The sequence below is a fragment of the Periplaneta americana genome, chromosome 5 (genome assembly GCF_040183065.1).
Source record: "Periplaneta americana isolate PAMFEO1 chromosome 5, P.americana_PAMFEO1_priV1, whole genome shotgun sequence".
NCBI classification, from domain to species: Eukaryota; Metazoa; Arthropoda; class Insecta; order Blattodea; family Blattidae; genus Periplaneta; species Periplaneta americana.
The window spans coordinates 126,301,622-126,326,215 of NC_091121.1; the positions used below are offsets into that span (position 1 = coordinate 126,301,622).

Genomic DNA, 24,594 nt, shown 5'->3' on the forward strand with positions numbered 1-24,594 from the left:
GTATAAGTTAGTGATATCGAATGATGCTAGTGTTGCACTGTGTGGTATGTGTTGTTGTTTTGTTTTGTTGACGAGGTCTATAGTGTTCTTTATTGTTGTCTGTTCTCTGAATTTTATGTTGTTTCTGATGATTTTGTCCATGTGTGTGGCTAGTTTGTGTGCTGGTGCCTGTCTGTAGTTGATTAGGGGTCTGATGGGTATGTTTTCTTTGTGTATTTTGGGTAGTGCATTGAGTTTAGGTGCTGCTGGTTTGATTGGTTTGAGTTGGTGTTTTATGTTGTGTGGTATTACGTGTTTGCTTTTGTTGATTGTGTTTTTTATTGTGTTGTGGTATTGTGTGGTGGGGTCTTTTTCGAGTTCTGTGATGTTGTTTTGTTTGAAGTATGTTTCTATTTTGTTGTGTAAACAATAAAAAACACAATCAACAAAAGCAAACATGTAATACCACACAACATAAAACACCAACTCAAACCAATCAAACCAGCAGCACCTAAACTCAATGTTTTGTTTGAAGTATGTTTCTATTTTGTTGTGTAAACAAGACTTACACAAAGGGTAGAGATTATTTATAAAGAAAACAGTGAAATAATAAATTACTTATCAGAGAAGAAACACATACAGTATGGTGTTCTGCAAGGCTCAATTCTTGGACCAATTCTATTTTTTTGAGATATATATATAAGTGAGTCATACATCAGTCATGAGAAATCTACTTTCTTTGCAGATGATACCAGTGTCTTTTTGTCAGGAAAATATGTCAATACTATAGGGTTGCTTATATAAAAAAACAACAGATCAATTAGCAGAATGGTTTGAAAGAAACAGATTGATAATTATAATCAATAAATTGAAATCGATAGCCATTTCTTTTCATCATACACAAAACTATAACTCTGAGAGGCCAATAATAGAGTATCATGGTGAAACAATTCATTATTCTAACAACACAAAATTTCTTGGTATATGGCTAGTTGAACATTTAAAATGGTCCGTACACATTCAGGAACTACGAAAAAAAATTAGTAAAATATGTTTTGCTTGTGACTACTAATAAAAGCATCATCTATTGAATCTGCTCGAACAATGTACTTTGCATATTTTTACTTGGTCCTAACATATGGTGTAATCTTTTGGGGAAATTCGCCTAATGCAATTCAAATATTTAAATTACAAAAAATCTATTAGGGCCATAGTCCAAGGGTCTCAAAGTACTAGGTGTAAGCCATTCTTTAAAAAAAATAGCATATTCTACCTTTGCTTGTATATACATTTATGAAACCTTAAATTTTAACAAATATAACTTGAACAACTTTCCTGTTAATTCAGACAACCAACAGTACAATACAAGAAATAAAGATAATATTTTATTGAACCTTTTAACTCAACTTTATGTAAAAATAGTTTCATTCATGCTGGTCTTCAAATGTATAATAGCCTACAAAATTACTTTAAAGAAATATCTGCACATCAAAAATTTAAGAAAGTTCTCTACAAAATTTTAATTAAAAACTGCTTTTACAGTGTAAATGAATTTATTGAAAACTGTCATAACTTACTAGTAAAAGAGTGGTTTACTTAAAAAATTTAATTTCTCTTTCCAAGATGAGATGTTTTCCCCACTACTCCCCAAGAGACTATAGCAGAAGTTGGCCCCAGCTGCACTTACACAATGATAAGTAAAATATGGTGTCCAGAGAAGTTATCTTAATGTGAATTGCTAATTTTGAAATTATTTATATCTTATTTTTTTAATTTTGCATGCTGTATTACATTTTGTAATTATGTTATAAACCTGACATGTCCCATATCATGTATGTCATCAGCTGGATGCAATAAATGAATATGAATAAGAATATGATACCTAACACATTGACTTACAATGCTAAATATTAACAAAAATTCATCTAATAGTTCGAATATTAGAGAAAGATAATAAATAATAAGTGTATGATACTTAACACACTGCCCCACAATGCTAAATACGAACATGAATTTTATTCATCTGCTATCATAGATCAGATATGTGCCGACACACATATAAATAGACAATTATCCAGTCTCAGAATAGAGAGATAATTACAATATGCCTGCATATCTATATTTCACACAATTAAATTGTTAAAGTTACAAGTGTAATTATTTCTTAATAAGAAAACGTGAATACTACCTCGATGTCTGTTTCAGATTATGAGGCTTTTTTATTGTCACTGATCCACGTGTCGAAATATAGATTATATCCTTTTTTCCCATAAGAGGACCTGTGAATGAAATGTAACAATTTAGGCAATTAACATATTTTAATCGCAATAAAATTATTTTATATGCATTTCATGAAACAAGCAAATCAATACCTGGGACTCACTTATCCATAGGAACAAATAAGTACCAGTAATGCAGATATAAAAATTTTAAATTCCCATAACTAATAGGAACAGTAAGACCAACCTTATACAGCACTGAAGGATAAGAACTGATACTATTTTGAAATTTTATAAAGCAATGACCACATAAAAATCAATCTATGATCAGAATCGTGGAGTCTTGAACAATGTGACCAAAGAAAAGTACCGGTAGGTATATAAGTTATCGAAGTCAAACTTCCAATATCGATTTTATTGCAGATTGCAATCTGCTTTATTGAAACAGAGGTATGGCTCGCATTGCACAAATTTGCCCATCACTGCTGCAGTGTAAATGTCACACTTTAACTCTGAAATAATGCTGTGACATAAAAGAAGTGGAAAGAAGATGCATATGTTAAATCAAAAGGGAACATATCGAATTATCCGTTGCCCATGATTATGCAACATTAGAACATTCTATAATTTGACTTTGCTATTCTTTTTTACATTATTAACTTCCATCAGCAACAGAATTATAAAAATCAGTGATCTCAAAAGTGTGTCCTCTCTTTGTTACTAGTACTTGCCTTATAAGTCAATCACGATGTGAGAGAATCAGTTATTAAAAATTAAACTGAACATTGCACCTAGTAGGAAGAACATGTTTGACATATCCCACAACAGTTGCTGTATCCAGAAGTGTTACAAAATAAAGCACTTCATTCATTAATTTATTATGTTACGTGCACAAAACAACAAAATGACGATTACATATTGTCCACTGTCCAACACACATGCAAGTGACAACAAACTGGGGAGTACATAAATTGTTTTCATGATTTTATGTTTTTATATAATCATAAACTCTAAGTAAAAGACCAGACAACATACCTAAATAATCACTGTTTTGTAAGCTCATTTTCATAACTATTGGTACTGAAGACTGGGAAGTAATATCAAACGGGCCTGCTGTACATTTTATAGTACCACAAATAACATTAGGCGTAGAACAGTTGAGAAATAAAGTCCTGTTTGCAGGTGGTTTATATCCCTTGAAAGTGTCTTCTGTATCTGACACGTCTCGTTTGGCACGAATTTCTTCTTCTTGCTCAACATCTTTAAAATATTCATCTTCATAAAATGAAATAGTTTCTGAAGAGCAAACTAATGGGCGATTATTCATGAAAGCCTGAAAATGAAAATAAAACAAACATTCGTAAAACTTTAATACAAAGTGTAAATCAAATTTTTCAATGTTAACAATACAAAATAGAACAGAGACAAAATTCAAGACATTAAAGACAGTTTAATTATCTACATCATTTTTATGTTACCGTCATGATACCAGTAACATGAATATAATACAATATGTATTTAAGTTTACCTTTAAAGCATATAACTTCAATAAGGTGATATTTTTACCATTCGATTCTTTCCACTCTATTGGAATATCGAAATTAACGTCTACAACATCAATTGGACTCCATCCTATTTTCAGTACCTATCAATAAAGAACATAAATACAGTGTTAGTACCATACCACAAAGATCTTAAAAACAGTTACTGGTATATTTAAATATGCAGTACCTATTGAAAGAAGTTCACGAATGTGTTCCAGATATTCTTTCTTTACTTAATTACTTAATTAGGTACTTAGATTCGGCCAATATCATTACACACCGTAATAAATAACATTGGCAAAATATAATTAATGTGCAAAAATGTTCAAGGCTACCACCATGAATTACACAGAAACAATGGAAACAAACACAATTACAAAAACTATGAAGTAGTAACCAGTAACGTGCATTTTGAAAAATGAATATTATAATGATATGTAAATTGAGAGTTACAAAAAGGACTAAGCAATACAAATATGGTTGGGCACACACTCCAAAGCACAAAATTAGGCAGAGTCTCAATGTTGCATTTCATATTCTCAAATCGCGCGCGCGCGCGCACGCACGCACGCACGCACACACACACACACACACACAACCTCTAAAAACGACATACAAAGGTGCAATCCTACCATTGTTATCATATGCAGCACCAGTGTGGATAGAAGCACTTAACAGGAAATACAACTGCACGAAGTACATAAGAGTGCAAAGATTAATAAATATAAAAATAGCTAAAGCATTTCGCACCACTTCCACTGAAGCTCTCTGCGTATTGACAGGACTGACACCCATCATTTACAAACTACGAGAAATCGCTGACGAGTACAAAATAATAAAACAAAGCTCAGAATGGCAAGTGGATATTCCAATAAATTACAAGAAATGGCCTCATCCAGCGGACTTTCCTACAATACAGGAGGCAAACCTAAAGAAGAATTACACTGTTGAAGTATATACGGATGGAAGCAGAACAGAACAAGGGGTAGGCCCTGGAATAGCAATATTCGTCAACAATGAAATAGTACAGTACAAATTAGACAAACGTTGTTCCAACAATCAGGCAGAGCAGCTAGCAATCCTGAAGGCAATGGAAAAACTTGAGACAATAGAACAGCCCTAAAAATGCAGCAATATACACAGACAGTAAAGTCATACTAGATTCACTACGGAACACTAAAAACCATAATCAATTAATAGAAGCAATTAGAGAGAAATTGAGGGGTTTGGGGAAAAAACCAGGCAGCTCCAATTTTTTTCATTTTTGAGCTATTTATGTAGAGAGGAAGAAAAAAATACGCTCTATTGTTTGGTTGAAGAACCAGGTAGTTCCAAGAATTACATTCACAGTTATTATGCATTTTGGACCTGCCTCTTTCTGTACATATTTATTGTTTGGTGGTAAAACCAGGCAGCTCCAGGAGCCATCTTGTTGTTTCACCGAAATCTTACATTATTATCAACAGGAAGCAGCACTATTTTCACAGTTCAAAAGACAAATAAGAAAGTTAATATTAATCCATTGCTGTCAGTATTATATTGGTAGCACATTAGTAGTCAATATTGAGACTAGTGATAGTGATTTTTCTCCTTCTGAGAGTGAATATAATCCAAATGAAAGTGTGTCTAGTAAAGAAACTTCAGTACAGATTCATTGAAAAAGAAAATGAAACGTAATCCAAAACGGTGGCTCTGAAATAAAAGAAGGGAACTGGAAATGCAGGTAAATCATACGTGAACATTTACTTATTTATTAATTTACTAGAGCTTCCTCAAATTAGAGGCTGCCATTAGACAAAGCATACAAAACAATGCAAGAACAAATAGATGATGAAAGATAACGGAGTAAGAAAAAAGTAAACAAGTACACAAACAAACAAACAATGGAAGTATACAGAATAAAAAAAAGTTGGAAGTAAAGAAGCAATGAAAGCTATTAAGAGAAAGAAAAATGATATTGGTGCGTCAGTTTTTTCAGTACACTGAATTAGAGTCCATGTAGGTGGTTCCGTAAAAGTTTGACTGACTCTAATTATGAGGAGGGCCAGTTCATCCAGAAACGATTTGTGCAGTCCTAGGGTCCTACAGAATTGAGAAGACAAGTTAGGTATTGTTCCTCTTGCTCCAAACATCAATCCCGTAACACTGATATCGTGAAGTTGATATTTATCTTTACTCGTATAATACGAGATGGTTGGAGCGTAGATTGCTCGTTTCTCCTCATGTACGTCTTCAGACTGTCCTTTATACATTTCAAACCTGATAGTGGGGTCGATTATCATACCCTGAGACAGGGATTCGCTAATGGCGATTATGTCAATTCATCTGTTACTGCCATTGTCGGCAGTTCTGTGGACTTCTTCATAGACGGTGTATTTTAGTTTTTTAAGGGCATCGCCAGTTTAGTTCTAATTGCATGGTGCCTATGTATACGCAATGTTTCGCCATAAGGGCAGGCTCCCAGGACATGTCCAAGGATTTCTATCTCACTGAGGCATCGCCTGCAGTGCTTGTCCTGAGACCTACTGAGTATGGCTCTTACAGCACTTACGTTGGCAGTCATCTTGATAGCCTCCTTCCATTCACCGCTAGTCATTCCATTGGGCTTAGTTATCCATTTGTTAGAGGGAATGAATTCACTGTACAGAATGACGCCTTTTCCCTTTTGAGGTAAGTTGCACCATGCATTGTACTCTCGCTGGCATAATTCGGTCCTAATTTTTCTGGTGTTTATTACTCCTCTCGTAGAAGTTAGGTGTTCAGTTCCATCGATTTGAAGGTTGTTCAAACAATGTTTAGCTTCCTCCATTAGACATCTAGTGTTGTTTATGTACATATTATTACACATATTCAACTTCATGCAAGAGTTGACGTGTTGCAAGTAGGCTTCCCAACGTGTGCAGAAAATACCTAAAGCTTTAAATTAAGGCAAGAATTTTCCTGTTCGTATTTCTGAATCCAACTGTAAATGCAAACGCCAGTGTTATCAGAAACTTGGTAACCAAATGCAAAAGGACATACTGAAATCATTTAATGACATGAAGAATAAAGAAACGCAAGATGAATATTTGGGTGGCCTGATAACTGTTCGTGATGTCTAACGACGCCGTGTTAAAAGTGGAGGTGTCTTTTCTCGTGCACACACATATTTATATAAGGTAAGCGAAATAAGTTAATTAAATGCAAACAGGTTAAATTATACAACATAATTCAAAATGCTAATTAAAAAGTAAAAACTAATGCCTACATGGAATGATAATAAATCATACTTAAGTATTATTATTATTATTATTATTATTAATTTTAGTTTCGTCTGGGTTCATATGAAGTGATAGTGTGTAAAACTGCCTTTGCTGGAGGTAAAGTATAAAGTGAGCTATGACTTCTACTATAGATTCTTCACTATTAGAGAAGAAGATGTTATAATCTCAAACTTAAGAAGAAAAAAGAGCCCTTATAATTCAGAAAGACTTACATCTTAGGAAAGCTGACCTCTTCTATTTACTGTACAGTTGAAAGAGAAGTCATCTTTGTCTAAGGCAGATGAAACTGTAGAAACTATCTGCTTTGATTTTCAGCAGAATATGGATTTTCCTACCATACCATCAGCAGATAGCTATGACTTTACAGCTTTTGCATACATGTAAGCAGCACTCATAAAAGTTACTTCTACATGTATGATGAAAGTGCGGGTAAAAAGAGTTCCAATGAGGTCATTAGTCTTCTTGATCATTTTTTTGCTATAGTTTGAAAGAAATCTGTAAAGCATATTTTCATGTTATCAGACAACTGTGCAGCACAAAATAAAAACCATACTATTGTGCAATATTTATACACATTGGTGCAGCAAAACAGATTTCAGACACATGTTTTCAGAGCTGAGTCACAGTTTTCTTCCCTGTGATCGTTCATTTGGACTTGTTGAATCACAGAAGAGGAAACATGATATGTTCCGCAGGACTGGTATAAAGTCGTCAAAGACAGCTCCAAAAAGTTTGAAGTCATTCCAGTAAGTCAACATTGCTGAAGAATTTCAGTGAGTGTTACCAAAGCTGCTACAAGGAACTACTAAATAACACTAGAAATGTCAAGTTCATGATTTCTACTTACAAACTACTTCAGTATAACATGCGACATAACCAGGTTGTTCGGTGTAGTGAATCACTGAATACAACTTTATTTTTTTACTTTCCTATTATGTACAAGGATGGCTCTTCTTCCCTCATATACCAAAAAATATATTCAGAACATCTCTAGATAAAAGCAGCCAAGTATAAAGATGCTATGAAGTTGGCATGTCAGTATGTGCCACCAGCTGATATGCCATTTTATGAGAGTTTAGTGTGCGACTCAAATACAGTCAAACTGGAAATTCTGAATCTGATGATTAATGATAACGAAGAACGAAAATATATTCACAGTTTCATATACTTGACTGTCAAACAACACCTACGTATGCTATCAACTTTTAAAAATTAAAGTTACTTAAAAGTAATGTTTCAAAATACAATAAAAGTTGAAAGTATCTTTGGTGGAATAACAAGGTGGCTCCAACAAATTCAAAATTTCTGTAATCCTAAAAAATAATTTTAAAATCATCTGTTTCTTAAACAATAATTTATTTATGCCAACTAGCATGTCATGTGTTAGTTTGAACATTAGAGGAAGCATTATTAATTTTTTTAAGAGTTTTTCTTACTTATCTCGAAAAGTACTAAATTGGAGCTGCCTGGTTTTTCCCCCAAACCCTTCAATTGAGAATACTAAGTAAACAAAACTGGACAATAGATATAGGATGGGTTAAGGCTCACATAGGGATACAAGGGAAAGAAATAGCCGACAAACTGGCAAAAAGGGCAACAGTACTAGAAGAGTTGGAGTGCTACAAAAAGGTCCCAAAAAGTACCATCCAGAAAATATTGCGAGAGGTAAGTATAGCAAAATGGGAAAATGAATGGAGAAACACCATGAAAGGAGAAGAAACAGGCAATACTTTCCTACAGTCGCAAAAAGACTTAAACTAAGGATAAAGCTGACACCAAACCTCACTACAATGCTAACAGGACATGGAAGACTAAGAGCATACTACCAACGATTCCACATCACTTAAGACTCAAACTGTCCCTGTAGAGGAGGGGAGCAAACAGTTAACCACATCTTATATGACTGTAACAAACTCGACGAGGACAGAAAGAAACTAAAAATAAATATAATTCAAAAGGGAGGAACATGGCCTGCAAATAAAACTGCAACAATGCAAAATTCATGAATGAATATCGAAAATTTCGCTCTCGATTTAGAGAATTTATAAGGGTATTAAGTGTTATAATGTTAAGTGTCAAGATATGTTAAAAACTATTACATTTTAAGCAATCTATACGAACATTTTGAAGAGAGATGCTTCATTGCAGTGGTCATGAGGCTTCTATCTTATGTGTTGTGCATTGGTGTATTCTATGGATGGAGATGAATGAGGGTAGAAGTGAGTGAAAGAGGAGGTGATGACATATGAATTGAAGCTTAAATGTGAATTAAGTATGCACTGTCTATCTGTAGTATTATCTTTGTATTTTGTATATTTGTATTTTTTTTAAGTATGGGCTATTGTTGACTATAGTGATACATATTTGTAAAAACTTTATTCTCTCTTCGTGTTTGTTTGCTGTTTTTTTATTTTTTTTTAATGTAATTTTTTTTTTTCTCCTCATGTACCACCTATGTATGTGTGTGAGTGTGTATGTATGTATGTATGTATGTATGTACCTACCGATGTGTTTTGGGTATAGAGTGTTGTCATTCTTTGAACAAAGGAGGTTTTGATACTCAGGTGAACACATAAGTTAAATTCTACAAGTGTGTGTATGTGTGTGTGTGTGTGTGGAAAACAGAATAATACCTGTGTTTGATATGCTTTGATTGTGAAGAAAATAATTTGCAATAAGGGACCGAAGTTTAATTTTATCTATCTCAAAACTCATTTTATGACTTGTCTCCCTTTAACTGAACACCATCAATTTGTGTGCTTAAGTATATAAATGATAAATGTAGGTATGTGTATGTAGTATGTATTATATATATAGTGGGCGTGTGTGTGTTTGTTGCTTGTTCTTAATTATCAGCTTTTGTTACGTTATATTTCTAATAAGAGCCATATCTATTTTAATAGGGAATGTAGGCCTATATTATTCATGCAGTGATGGAGTATTTTCTATCTAATTGAATTAGGCCTACATTACCATATTATAAGATCGGTTTTAAAGTAAAGTATCAATTTGTAATTTTGTCTCATATTTATCTTCTTCATTATTTAACATAATGTGTGCACACGATCTTAGTTGGAATAATTCTGTTTATAGCTATAGTGAATATTGGTGATCTTTAGTCATCCAGTTTGGATATAGCATTCGCTAAAAAGCAAAAAGTAGAAGTAAATTCATGGTGCTACAGCCCATGAAGGGCCAATTGCTATTGTATGGCAAATAGATTTGTTTAGTGACTGCTCCTATAATAGCTGCTATTTCCTTGTAAGTGGTCAGCTTGTATATATGCTGGTACTATTTATAAATGGCTTTTTTTTTTAAATGTAATTTGAAAGTAAGGTATAAGCTGGAGCTATCAAATGATAAGATAACGGATGTGTTTATCAAATGATAAGATAATGGATGTGTTTATATATATTTTCTTGACTACAACAATATTATTTATGAATATAAACTATAAAACTGGCCAAACTTTCCGAACATTAACCAATATTACTGCATAGTATATAAATAAGAAAAATATAACATCCTAATAAGAAAACCAAGGCATGTAGTATTATGCTATGTAATGGGACATGTTGTATATATAAAAAAAAAAAAAAAACACAAACAGGGTGTTTCAGACCATTCGTATCAGCCTTTTTTCTCGAAAACTATGATTGTTCATGAAAAAATTTTGATAACCAAAACCTATGTAAAGAATTGATTGGTGGTAGTACCATTTCCCGTAACAAACCGGAAGTAGGGGCACCTGTGGTCAGCTTCGAAATTTCAAATAAGAACATGGGTCATTGAAGGTACCATTGGAAATTACGAGGCGCATCCAGAAAGTAAGTTTCCCTATTTAAAAAAAAAAAAGAACACGCACTTTCAGGAAAACATTTATTGGCAACAGGTACAGCAATGTTTCAGCTATTTTTCAACATAGCCACCATCAGAATTCAGACACTTGTCGTATCTTGGGATCAACTTTTGTATCCCTCTGTCATAGAACTCTGCTGCCTGTGAATGGAACCAGCGTGTGACAGACGTCTTCAGCTCTTTGTCGTTGCCAAAATGCTCACCGGAGGACAGGAAAATTTCTTAAGGTGCAAGAAAACGTGAAAATCGCTGGGAGCAAGATCAGGACTGTAGGGTGGATGATCAAACAACTCCCAGCCAAATTCCGTCAAAACAGCTGCTGTGCGCCGAGCTGTATGAGGACGAGCATTGTCATAGAGGAGCACAACACCTGCAGTAAGCATTCCACGCCTCTTGTTTTAAATGCCACTTCGCAATTTTCGCAGTGTTTCACAGTAACGGTCAGCATTCACTGTTTCACCTCTTGGAAGGAAGTCAATGAGCAGAATGCCCTTCCTGTCCCAGAACACCGTGCACATCACTTTCTGTACCGACAGCGTCTGTTTGAATTTCGTCCTGACTGGAGATCCACTATGCCGCCAATGCATTGACTGCTGCTTGGTTTCTGGGGTGAAGTGCGAAATCCAAGTCTCATCCTGTCGAGGAACTCATCGCCGTCATCGTGATACCATTGCAGAAATGTCAGTGCTGCTCCTAAACATTGCATTTTGTGTTCGGGTGTCAGGTTTTTCGGCACCCACCTGGCACACACTTTTTTGAACAGCAGGTGCTTAGTGACAATCTCATGCAACAAGGATCGCGATATCTGCGGAAAATGGCTGCTCAGCTCCATAATCGTGAAGCGACGGTTCTCCATGATGCACTGCCGCACCAGCTCAACACGATCATCATTGATGAGGAACGGTCGCCCACTGCACTCTTCATCATGGACACTTTGACGACCTTCGGAAAACTGCCTACACCAGCAACGCACCATCTGCTTACTCATGATGTTCGGCCAATAGACCTGACAGAGCTGCCGATGAATTTCAATTGGCACAATGCTTTGTGCATTAAAGAACTTTATCACCAACCGAACCTCGCAGGCAGTGGGAGAAGGAATAAGAGCTTCCATTTCGGACCACTGCTGCCATGCTACTGGCATCAGGCGGGACCTGTCCGGCTGGCATATGATTGATACGTCATAGATGTTACGCATGCGCAATTGACACGGCTAATTACGTTTACCTTCAAGGGGAAAAAATCGGGAAACTTACTTTCTGGATGCGCCTCGTAGTTTTAAAAAGAAACAACTTTTACTGAAACTTTTTTTTTCTAGCTTTTATTGTTTGCTCACAAAGCAACAAAAATTGTATCATCTGAGAAATGCTGTATGTTGTTTATGTATGTACACTCTTCATAGTAGGTGTTCAAGATGTACGCCACCCTGTGCTAAACAATGTTTTGATCACCTCCTAACATCCGTGATTGCACTTCAGCACAGCTGAGAGACCCACAAGCTTCTCTAATTCTTGTTTTATGTCTTCTCTAGTTGTTGGATACAGGTGGTCTGAAACACCTGGTATATATATATTTCGTGTCTCTACCCAAAATAGTTTGATGTTGATGACGACAGTGGCAGTGATGATGATGATGATGATAAACCACAGAAATTTGATCAAATGCAGTTCCCTCATTAGGATTATCTACTTGTGGTGGACAAAACTGAAATTCCTGAGGATTCTTCTCATGATTCTCACATTTCCTTCAACCATTCCACTGTGACTTCTCATTTCAAGGTTCATTATCATTTCAATAACATCGCCCAAAGTATTTCTAGAATGATGTGACTGGCGTACAGATGGCATCAGTCTAAGGAGACTGTAGTATGCTTTCAGGAGAATGGAGAGCACTGCAGTTGGACTCCATGAACCGCAAAAATGTGCAAGCTCAATCGACAGCTGAGTTGTGATATCTACGAGGGTCATTTCATAAGTCATGGCAATCATGTTATATTTTTTAAACATGTGGCAGCAACAGTTAGTCCAGTATATAGTTTGAAAAACTATGTTACATTCTACAGAATGCCACCAGCAGATGGCGTCTCTGTGCATTGGGCTAGTTTTAACACTATATGCAAACATTAGTGTGCTGACAGTTGTACTCCAAGATGTATATAAGTAAAGTTGAACAACAGTCATATGTGAAAATTTCAATTCTTTGTGGCAGAAATGCTTGGAGCTATGAGAAGCATTGGGTGATAATGCATTGCCATATCGAGGTGTAACGCGTTGGGTGGAGGCCTTCAAACGTGAATGCATAGCAACTGTTGACTTGCTGCGCAGTAGATATCCCATGTCCACTCATACAGTGGTGCAAGTGGCTGTTATCGAACAGTGCCTAACAGAATACAAGATTCAGAAGATAATGGAAATTACATCGAAACTAGTCAATCAGATATAATAACACCATAATTTAAAATGTTAACACAGTGAAGTCGTTATTTATTTAATCTAAATAACTTAATAATTAAGCAGATATTATTATTATTATTATTATTATTATTATTATTATTATTATTACAGTAGGGAACACGATTTTTACATCTGGGAAACTAATGGCTAATTTTTGTCAATTTTTATATATAGAAAGTAGAAACCGAATATGTTGTTTAAATTAGCCTATCGGGTCTCAGTTTTAATTTATATTCGATTCCCGAATATGGTCAAATTAATATCATGTACAGTAAATACTTATATTTTGTAGAATGAATACTAAAAAAATCTTTATACTCGGTTTAAAACATAATTTTTACACTTCATAATGCTTGCACTTGGTGGGTTCCCTAATCCCTAAACCTATTTATAACATGTATGAGGCAGGTAGAACTTTATTAGCAGATTTCTCTCACCTGGAACGGGAGCACCAGAGCAGATGAACTAAATTCTTTTGTATGAAGGAAAATGTTATCTTAAAATATAAATACACTAATAAAATGTTATTGCTTCTTTTAAAATTGTTCTGGGTGAAACTTTCGTTTGGAGATTTGGTTTGATGAATTATATATACTAGTGTTGTTGTTCTTTGAAGCAAGATAGTAGTGTCTTATTGTTAGTAGTTGTAGTGATTTCATTTCTATGCTCAACATGGATAAAAGTAACAGATGTCAGTATCATCCAGACGATTGAATCGGTCATTTGTAAAACCACATGAGTTGCAGAAAATAAGTTTCGAGAAAAATAGTTGTTGTTGTTGTTTTCTAATGCCAGGCGTTTGACAATAAAGTCATTTGACCTCTTGCACTCCAATATTTTTCAAAGATATTATCATGACTAGCCACTGAAGCACAGATTTTGAGATGTTCCGAATCCATTTCTTGGTTTGAGTTGCACAATGGGCAGTTAGGGGACTGATATATTCCAATTCTATGCAGGTGTTTGGCCAAACAATCATGGCCTGTTGCCAATCTAAATGCAGCTACAGACGATTTGCGTGGTAAATCGGGAATTAACTGTGGATTTTGATGCAGAGAGTTCCATTTTTTCCCTTGGGATTGAGTTATCAAATTTTGTTTGTTGAATTCTAAGTATGTAGATTTAATAAATCTATTCACAGAGTAATATGTAGATTTAGTAACAGGTCTGTAAGTAGCAGTGCTGCCCTTCTTTGCTAAAGCATCCGCATTCTCGTTTCCCAGGATTCCACAATGGGATGGTATGCATTGGAATACAATTCTTTTATTGAGTGATATTAATTGAGAGAGCATTTTAGTTATTTCTGCTGTTTGAGATGAAGGTGTGTGTTTAGAGACGATTGATAGAATAGCTGCTTTGGAGTCTGACAATATAACTGCATTCCTAAATTTATTGATGTGGCATAGAAGATTCCCGAGACATTCACTTATTGCAATGATTTCACCATCAAAACTTGTTGTTCCATATCCAAGAGATCTATAAAGTGAGAAGAGACAGCATGTAACACCTGTACTGGCACCTTGTGCCACTTTCGTTAACTCACGAGGTGCTGATTTGGGCTACCTCCACAGCATGCTCAGCATAGAGCAGTGGTTAAGCTACTTAACTTCTATGCAGGCAGCTCGAGTTCGAATTTCTGTAGTGAATTTTTTGTTTTGTCCTTTCTTTTACTTGTTACAATTCGTTTTAGTGTAATGTAGTCAAATAATTTTGCTTATATTACTTCATGTTGCTTACAGATAATTACAAAATTGGTGAAAATATGTGATTATAATTCCAGGAAATCAGGATATATTTTGTCATCAGAATTATGGTTTTTCTTGTTTACAATTACTACATTTAGGTGCTATGTTCACAGATTTAGGTTAGTATAATAATCATATTCCCTGTAGCACAACTTGCAAATTACTTATTGCCAATTATTTAACCGTCAACATATTTACTGAATGTTCCTTAGGCAATAGAGTGTAAAGCAGCAGGAATTAATAAAATAATTAACACAGCATTTTAATATGAAAGCCCCTAATTGTCGTCTTCAGTGTTACTTCCATCTAGCATCAAAAGTTTCTATTAATACGAAAATCTGTAACACCACTACCACCTGGCGAGCGAAATTCTCACTACTTATTCAAGTGAAAGCCTTTGATCTGTCAGGGGCTAGACGCAAGTTCATTTGACTAGCAACCACTATGGCACACAGAAGCGAAGGAATGAGGGAAGCATTAGTCCAACTAGTTGCTGAATGTGGATTTTCAGCTGCTCAAGCTGAACAACAGCTTAATGTCTCAGATCGGACTGCTTGGAGGCGGGTTACAAATTATTTGGCATCCGGTACTTTCCAGTGCAAATCTGGTAGTGGTAAAAGACGTATTTCCACGCCACAGCAAGATGCTAGGTCGGTCAAGGAGGTTGAAAGGAACCCCTTTCATACTGCCATAACCTTGAGAGCTGCTGTTAATTTTCCTGGCCACATCCAGAATGTTAGAAATCGTTTAAAGAGTGCTGGAATAAGATCGCGAAGGGCCACTCGTAAGGATATTTTTACAGATGGACATAAGATAGATCGACTGGCATTTGCAGAGGAAAATCTTGACCGTAACTGGAGTAGAGTTATCTTTTCAGATGAGGTCCGATTTTCCACTGCTAATGATGTTCCTGTTCTTGTTTATCGTCCATCTGGTACCCGACATGAGGAAAAATACACTGCTCCCAATGCCAGAAATGGCAGAGTAGGTGTATCGTGTTGGGGATGGATTTCTCAAGAGGGAGCTAAAACAGATTCACCATATTGAAGGAAAATTAAACGGGCCTAAATACAAATGATTATTAGAGCGTAAAATGCTTTTTTATGCCAAGGAACGTTTTCCTGATGGAATTCTTGAATTCCAGCAGGACAACCACCCAGTCCATACATCTAAGATGATTCAGGAGTGGTTTTCGGAGAGACAAGATATCGATGAATCCCATAGAAAACGTCTGGTCTAGAGTAAAAACGCATTTGCGAAAGAACTTTCCCAACCAACTTCCGAGAAATGAAGATGATTTGTGGGATCTTGTCCAGACTTCGTGGGAGGCAGTAGCCAGAAAAAGAAACTATTTCCCATGAATAGTGAATTCTATGGGAAACAGACTGAGGAAGGTTATAATTGCAGAAGGCTACTGGAGTGGATATTGAAGGTATGACGTTTTTGTTTCCTTTTATTTTGTATTTCTTCTTTTGTTACATACTGCAATTAACAATTTCATTTTCTATTTAAGAAGTTCAATCTTTTATTTTATGCCACAGATAACCTATGTATTTGTAACAAATTATGTGCCCTCTTCCTTTTAAGTTTTGTGTTGGCCAAAGATGGAGCCAAAATAAAAAAAAGCAAAAAGTATTCTAAGTTAAAAAAAATGACAAAAACCTGTTACATTTTCACTGATGCATTAAAAAAAAAAAAGTTTGTAGCTCCACGAAGATCTGAACTTACAACCTCACGAACACTTAGCTAATGCTCTACCACTACACTAAGAGTACTACTGCAGTAAGAATGGCAATGTAACGAGCAATAGTCATACTCCACTTGAGAACCTGTTATATATAGTGTTTGTGTTACAATATTCACTGTTTAAACACTCTGAACGATCTGTCTGTTTTATATCTCGTATATGAATTATTTTCTCGGAAGATTTTAGTGATTAATAGTCATGTTCCCCATTATGACTACTACAAAAATAAATTCAATCTTTTGAACAAAGCCTGGCTGTCCCAAGCACTCACGGAAATACCCAATTCGAACTTGGTCTCTCAGACGCTGGCCACTTCCATTTTGACCTAGTGTACACACTTGCAACTTGGCATGTAGCCATAACACATTTCAGTCATTTGAGTGCCACAAAATAGAAATTTTACTTCAACTAGAAATAGGCCAGGGCTACAGCATAGGAGTCAATCCTTGCACCTGTGAATCCAACAAATGTTCTCCTGCCTCTTCTGCACATATGGTTGGATTTATGAAAGACTTTGTGAAAGGATTAAATAGAGAAGACAGTGGTTTTTGTTACCTGCAAGAATTATTTCCCCGTTTAACATATGCAAAATTATGTGAGGTTATTTTTGTTGGCCCATAAACACGGAAACTTTTAAAAGGCGAAGTTTTTTATAGTAAGTTAACAAATATGGAACTGGCAGCCTAGCATGCTTTTAAGGCAGTGGTGAAAGGATTTCTTGGCAATAGGAATGATGAACAATATGAATCTTCAGTGGACACATTACTACAATGTTATAAAAAAACGGATGTCACTGAAAGTGCATTTCCTTCATTTGGATTTACAATTAGACTTTTTTCTTGAAAATTTGGGTGCTGTTAGTGATGAACAGGGAAAGCGTTTTATCAGGACATAACCACAATGGAAAACGTTATCAAGTTCGTTGGAATCCTACAGTGTTGGGGGATTATTGCTGGTTTCTGAACAGAGACAGTAATTCTGACTACAAGCAAGAGCCACCAACAAGTAGTAGGTAAGCATTTTTAGGATCTATGCAAGTATGAGTTATATGCTAATATTTTAAGCAGTTTATATAAAATCATTTTAATGTTCTACTGAGTACCAAGTAAGTGATCTTTCACTGTCATTGAAATTACCAAAATGTCAGTTGACATTTAAATTGATGCTTTAAAAATTGCATAACTTTATTTTTATTTCATTTTTCTTGGATATCTTATGAACTAAGCACGACAGAAAAAATCCAAAGGCATTTTCGGAATCAGTGCATGAATTCTTGTAAGAATAAGTTATTTTCACTCTGGAGGTACGACAAAAATTGTTTTTTGTTCCCTAGTGTTATTATTATTATTATTATTATTATTATTATTATTATTATTATTATTAATAAGCAAATTCCAGTGGATATGCGGAACAATAAATAGAACACTAAAAAAAAAAACTAGAAAAGAAACAAAACTAAAGTTCTATAAAATTATGGCAATACCCGTGTTGACATATGGAAGTGAATCATGGATAATTAAAGAACGAGATAAAAGTAAATTACAGGCTGCAGAGATGAGGTTTCTTCGCAGAGTAAAGGGATGTACACTTAGCGGCAAAAAGAATGGGCCGACTCTTGGTCGATAGAAATGCTAAGTTCAATCGCGCGGTTCACTCGTGTAAACGTAACCCACTGCAAGGCATTGCTGTGGTGTCTCTTCATTGAAAGTCGTCCGTCTATAATGTAGTAAACCTTACGAGCAGTGTGTGGCCCAGTAGTAAGAAGTCTGACATCTGTATCAGAGGTTGTGAGTTCGCCTCCCGGTACGGTAAAATTATTATTTTTTTATTTTAACTTTTACTTAATTTATTAGTTTAAATGTGAAATGGCATTTGTTAACAAACTTCATTATGCCTGCCTTGTAAAAATATTATTGCCCATCACCTGTGGGCTATTAATAGGTGAGACCTGGCCTGTATAAACAAAAATACTTGTTTCACATCCTAAAAAACTGGACGCATAACAAACAATTTTTTAATATATTAACAAAACAAGGCCTGTAGTGGACTAGTATCTCGTCCACAAACCACCTGCGTCAACAACTGCCCTCATTCTGCGCGGCATGGAGTCCCACGCATCTAGAACTCTGTCCCACAATTCCTCAGGTGTCCGAACGGGTGGTTGTTCTGCCCAATTAGATTGTAGGATCCTTTTGACTGCAGCCCACAAATTTTGAATCAGATTCATATCTGGTGAATTTGGAGGCCAGTCTACTGAGTCGACATCAGGCCTCCTCGTAAACCATCTTTGAATCTGGTTGGCGGTGTGTATCGGATGATTATCCTGCTGGAAGAAAAGTGTTCCTTCTGGATATCGTTTTCGGGCAGAAGGGATCATTACATTTGGCAAAATGTGTTCGTAGACTTCTGCCTTAAACCGCCCTTGGATGAGTTCCAAAAGTCCTGCCCCATCGTATGACATCCACCCCCAACACGCAACCCTCACGCAACCGACTTGTTAATTCATCTCATGAAGCGTTCATCGTATCGGTGGCCATTCATACAATAAACTAGGGCAGTACTATCGTTGCTATTGGAGACAATTACCTCGTCGGAGAAAATGACATTTCTCCAATCGAAATCCTGTCGGAGAGTAGCATAAGCAGAATAACCTATGCGAACCAGGGCAATGAGTTATTGTTTCTGTGCCATCTTCAAGCATAATGACGAGACAGAACATTGTATTAACAGATAGCAGCATTGCTTGAAAGAGAGAGGGTGGTTCATTATTTATTAGAATTTGGGCATATTCTAAGAGATATCACCACATAATTATAGCTTTGCGAGACACATACGATGGCAAATTTGTAATTAAAAAAAAAGATTGGGGGAGATTCGAACCTTGAGCTACTACTATCAACTTGTTCAATAGACCAATGCCGTAACGACTTACGCTACTATGACTGTTATTATCAGGTCGGCATAATACGTGGTTTTCCTGTTCATATTCGCTCCGGTTGATTTTGTATTTATCAATTTTATTATTATTTCACTCTTCAAGGGTCCTGATTTATCTAGAATCAACCCGCCATTCGATTTTATTACATATTTTAGACTGTTAAACAAAATACAGCAAATTTAAATGGTTTAATTATGTGTTACCTAGTGAACTATGGCTTTGACGAGACGAGCATGCGCAATGTTATGTCTCTGGAACTTAGAAATTGTCGGCCGGCCCATTCTTTTTGCCGCTATGTGTACAAGAAAGGATTTGATAAGAAATGAGGATATCCGTAAAGAATTAAATATATACAACATAAACGAAAAAGTTGAAGATTATAAAGAAAAGTGGAAAAAACACCTGTCTCGAATGGATAATGAAAGAATTCCAGCATTGATACAATAATATCAACCTAAAGGCAAAAGAGATGTCAGATGTCCTAGGAAGAGGTGGAACTGTATAAAATGTGAAGACGGAACAGGCACTAAGCCTATACCATGAAGTGAAGATGATTATTATTATTATTATTATTATTATTATTACTATTATTAGTATTATTATTACTACTATCGTTGTAGTTTAAATGGTTAATATTACATTATACATTCAATATAGACCTACATATATAACAACGAAATTATTTGCCTGTGGTACAAGAAGTACAAATTAGGGAACCAAATTTCAAACAATACAAGATTAAACACAATGCTGTTTGCTGTTTTAATTATAATTCTGATGACAAACTACAAAAAGGGTTATTCATATTGCATAACATTACAACAAAATATGGTATGAAAATCTCATTTCACAAAACCAAAGTAATGGCATTCAGAGGCAATGATTCAATAGGTATGCAGTAAAATCAGTGCTGTAGTTGGAAACAAATTTTAGGGGGTACTGCTGAAATCTCCTTAGTCAGACTAGGCTCCATAAGGACTCGTACTGCACTTCTTTTTCAAAGTTACTTCATCATGCAGTCTCCTCTGCAGACCTTCCAGATTGCAGCCACTATTGCACATAAGACAAGGAATTAAATGCTAACACTGATTACTCAACATTTGTTAGGAACAAAAGCCTAGGAACTCTTTCATTAGAAAAATATTGCTTTTCGTAGTACAGATATTGTTCATTACAATAATGCTTATTCACATTCTTTAGTTGAAATTAGAACAGAATCTATAATATATTACTGGACTCTGGTTGAGGTTCTGGCTGATATACACACCTGTTTACCAGGCAGTACATCTCACTTGACGATATGTGTCAGAGAAAAACAATTGTTTGTATACATCCGAAGTCTGATTAATGTAATATATTACTAGTCTATGATGTATGCAATGGAAGGGAAAGGAATTGGCAACCCTGCCACATTCTCTCCTGGCTTAGTTGCCTCGTGAGTGATGCCTTATTGGTATCACTTATGAATTCAAACCTGTCTTCGTACAGTTGACTAACCAACAACAACAATGCATAACAAACTACAAAGCTCTGGTAATTTCACGTTGATGTCAGTATATTTCCAGAATACCTGATGTACTTTCGCTTGTCTTCAAGATGGAAATGTTCAAACAAGTTTGAGATGTTTGTATCACTACAGGTTATATTTGTTTGTATTTACAACAGCCAAATCTTTCAACAGTTTCGTTTTTCTGCCTGTCTTCCACTTCTGTATCACTAATCTTAGATTGTAAATGTAAGTAGGACGCTTGTGTGGGATTGATAATAAGCCTTTGCTTGAGATTTTCTGCCAGGCTTCTGTGAAATTGACCAGGGTTTATTTCAATTGTCTTTGTACTGCTTTATAGCTCACTTCTTTCAAAGCAATCTGTTCAAAGCAGAGAATATCTCCTCAGCATAAGATCCTGGCAAATGTACCATAGATTCGAAGATCCTAACAGTACACTTGACAGCTTTATCAGCTTCTGAAATTGTTATATCTCTCCTTTGCAAAAGTATAGATAAATCCGACAACTCTGTAGCTTTCCCACACTGACTTCACTGGTCTGGTACTGGAGGCAACCCATCTAATAGAAAATATCTTCCCAAATTTATTGAACTTTTCACTCAACTAAGTTGCAGCCATGAAGTTGTTTGTATTTGATTTTTTGAGGGCATACTGCATACAAAGTATAATTTGTCAAAGAAAATATTAAAATGGTTAAGGTCCTGTACTTCATTTCTTGTATCATGAACTACTAGTTCTAATCTATAGTTAGCACAACGCCATAAAATAAAAATGAGGAAAAGCTTCTGTAACTCTATGGCAACACCGGTTTACCTTTTCAAAATAACGGACATTCTATCACAAGCAAATCCAACCAAACTTTTAAGAGAAACTTAATCAGATTCTGTATTATAGCATCCTTGATCGAACTGCTAATTGTGTCTCTAAGTTCAATTTTGTCCCAAAACAAAGAATCCACAGGTGTACTTTCTATCATTCCACATTTTAAAGATCACCAGTACAGACATATTGCTGATAGTCGTTGATTCGTCTACCATGACACTGAATTTAATATTGTTTAAAATTATATGCCTGGCTATTCTAATTCTCATTTCTGGAGATGTGATCCAAGATATTAGTGCAGCTAAATTTGGAATGTAAAACTCTATCCAAGTGTAATCCATTTAACTTCTGAACTTCAATGTCTGAAGTGCCAGACCATGATTTCGATAAAACAATGAATGGACTAGCGTTTAAGCAAAGAATATGAGATGCCAGCTGCTACTTTTGTCAGACATCAAAATCAAAATGTTTTTCAAGTAGCTTACATCCTTTATTTCAGAGTAAATTAAAGACTAGTTAAACATAATTAATAGCTATATTTTCGAGTCTATATTTTTTACCAGTATAGTAACAGCGAGTTTTTATTTCAGACAGTACGGCGTACTGGCCCAACTACAGTACTGAGTAAAATATTATCCTTCACAATGTGATTTTGGTGCAAGTTAATACTTTCTGCTACCTTGTCTGTAATTTTTCGTATGAAGGCGAAAAAGATATTTATAACCATACAAAAATCAAAATTTCTACAAATAGTGCGACTGATAAACTCTACTCCTCTACTATAAAACTACATCTGATACAGAAACATTCCAGACTGAAAATGTATAAAACTTTTGCCCTTCCAACTCTCCTGTTTATGGTAGTGAAATCTGGGTTCTAGAACAGACAGACACCAGCAGACTAAGGGTTGCCGAATTGAAATACCTGCAACAAACTGCTGGATATACATTGCTCGACCAATCGGAGAGATGAAGATATATTAAATAACTTCATGTGCAATTGCTAGAAGAGATTTCCACATATAGGGACAGATTGCTACAACACATTTGCAGATTGGTTGAGGGAATCTACAACACTGTAGAAAGTCCTATAATAAAAATATATAGTACCAATACTAATACTATTCTTTATATATTATGATGTGACATTCCAAAATTAGTTCTAGCTCACAACAAATTTTTCAACATAGTACACTTAAAATGTATCGCACATTATTATTATCACTTTAATATTGCAGAACTGGCGGTTATATATCAAATGAGTGGTCGCACAGGTCTGTATCTGTTTTCGATGCAGAGATATTACTGAGAGAGGCCATGCAGCATGGCTAATTTCATGTGCAATTTCGACATCTCATGCCCATAACGAGGGAAGGTGGCATCATGTGGTCACACAAGTTACTAACAACATTAGCATTAGTCTGTGTTACAGTAAGCATTTAAATTTCTATAATTTTTGTTTCACCACGAATTCCAGAACAGGTGCCCATAATCGGTGCAGGGAAAGATGCATTGTACGTTAAAAAGTACACAATGAACGGAAGTATTTAGACAATGATCCTTACCAGATACAACAGAGTAATTCTACTAGGACCAAAGATTACTATCCTCTAACAGCATTAATATACTTTTGTCAGTGATTTTAAACAATACTATAATACCATTCAGTACTACTGCTAAAATCTTAGATTTCCATTTCGACTCGAATTTCAGCTGGAATGTACCGGTACAGGTAAAATATGTCTGTAAGAAAACTTTATCAATCTTGCATTCACTGAAAAAACTGAAAAAATTTATATGCATAAAAGAATCAAAGTTCATGCAAACACACGAACTTTTTATTTAGGGAATACCACAGTCATGAAAAGATTAATTCAAATTAAGGTGGCCATATTATCTTCAGGTAGCTTACAATGGTGTTTGTATTGGAACCATTTCATGATTAATAGCTGTAAAATATTATTGAAAATGAAACGAAGTGTAAAAGAAAATTACTGATACCAATATAAAACATAAAACCATATACAATTCTAGATTGGATATTTTAACTTTGATTTGAGTAAAAAGACGGCGGACAAGGTTGAAGAACGTCTTAAAAATGCTCTCGAAAGTTTAGTAAATATCGCGGAAATAGGTAGCTACCTGAAAAAAATCGTAAAAGAAGACATGCAAAAAGCTGTAAGCGTTATCAGAAACTGCTTTACAATAATGAAGAATGCTTTAGATAAGACTAAGAAAGTTAGAAAAGGGCAAACAGAAGTTATGCACAGGGAAGGAGACAATCGTCTTGCAGGACAAGTGGCGCCATCTATTTACCCAATGCAAGAAGTTGCAAGCAGCAGCCAGCGCCCACTGGCACCGATCGCTCAACCAGACAGAGCAGAGAAGAACAGAGATGACAGACGCGGTGGTCTTAGCGACAGCCAGTGCCTAGTGACACTCCCAGTAGAACTCACAAATCAAACACAGAAATGGAAGAACAAATCACAGAAAAAGTCAACCAGCAGATACAAACTATGA

At 35.4% G+C, this 24,594-nt stretch overlaps 1 protein-coding gene and 1 long non-coding RNA gene across 15 annotated transcripts in view; one reads left to right on the forward strand and one right to left on the reverse strand.

Moving 5' to 3' along the window:
- Positions 1 to 1,654, forward strand: part of LOC138700176 (uncharacterized) — a 44,597-nt gene extending 42,943 nt beyond the window's left edge. The window contains exon 3 of the long non-coding RNA XR_011332284.1: positions 1,603 to 1,654. This is a non-coding gene — a long non-coding RNA (uncharacterized lncRNA). The remainder of the gene's footprint in view (positions 1 to 1,602) is intronic.
- Positions 1 to 24,594, reverse strand: part of LOC138700172 (integrin alpha-PS3-like) — a 268,831-nt gene that overhangs the window by 33,200 nt on the left and 211,037 nt on the right. For all 14 annotated transcript variants that reach the window (XM_069826588.1, XM_069826584.1, XM_069826587.1 and 11 more), the window contains 3 exons: positions 3,727 to 3,843; positions 3,234 to 3,531; positions 2,168 to 2,258 (listed from right to left, as the gene is read on the reverse strand). In XM_069826588.1, the coding sequence (XP_069682689.1) occupies positions 2,168 to 2,258; positions 3,234 to 3,531; positions 3,727 to 3,843 (506 nt within the window). The remainder of the gene's footprint in view (positions 1 to 2,167; positions 2,259 to 3,233; positions 3,532 to 3,726; positions 3,844 to 24,594) is intronic.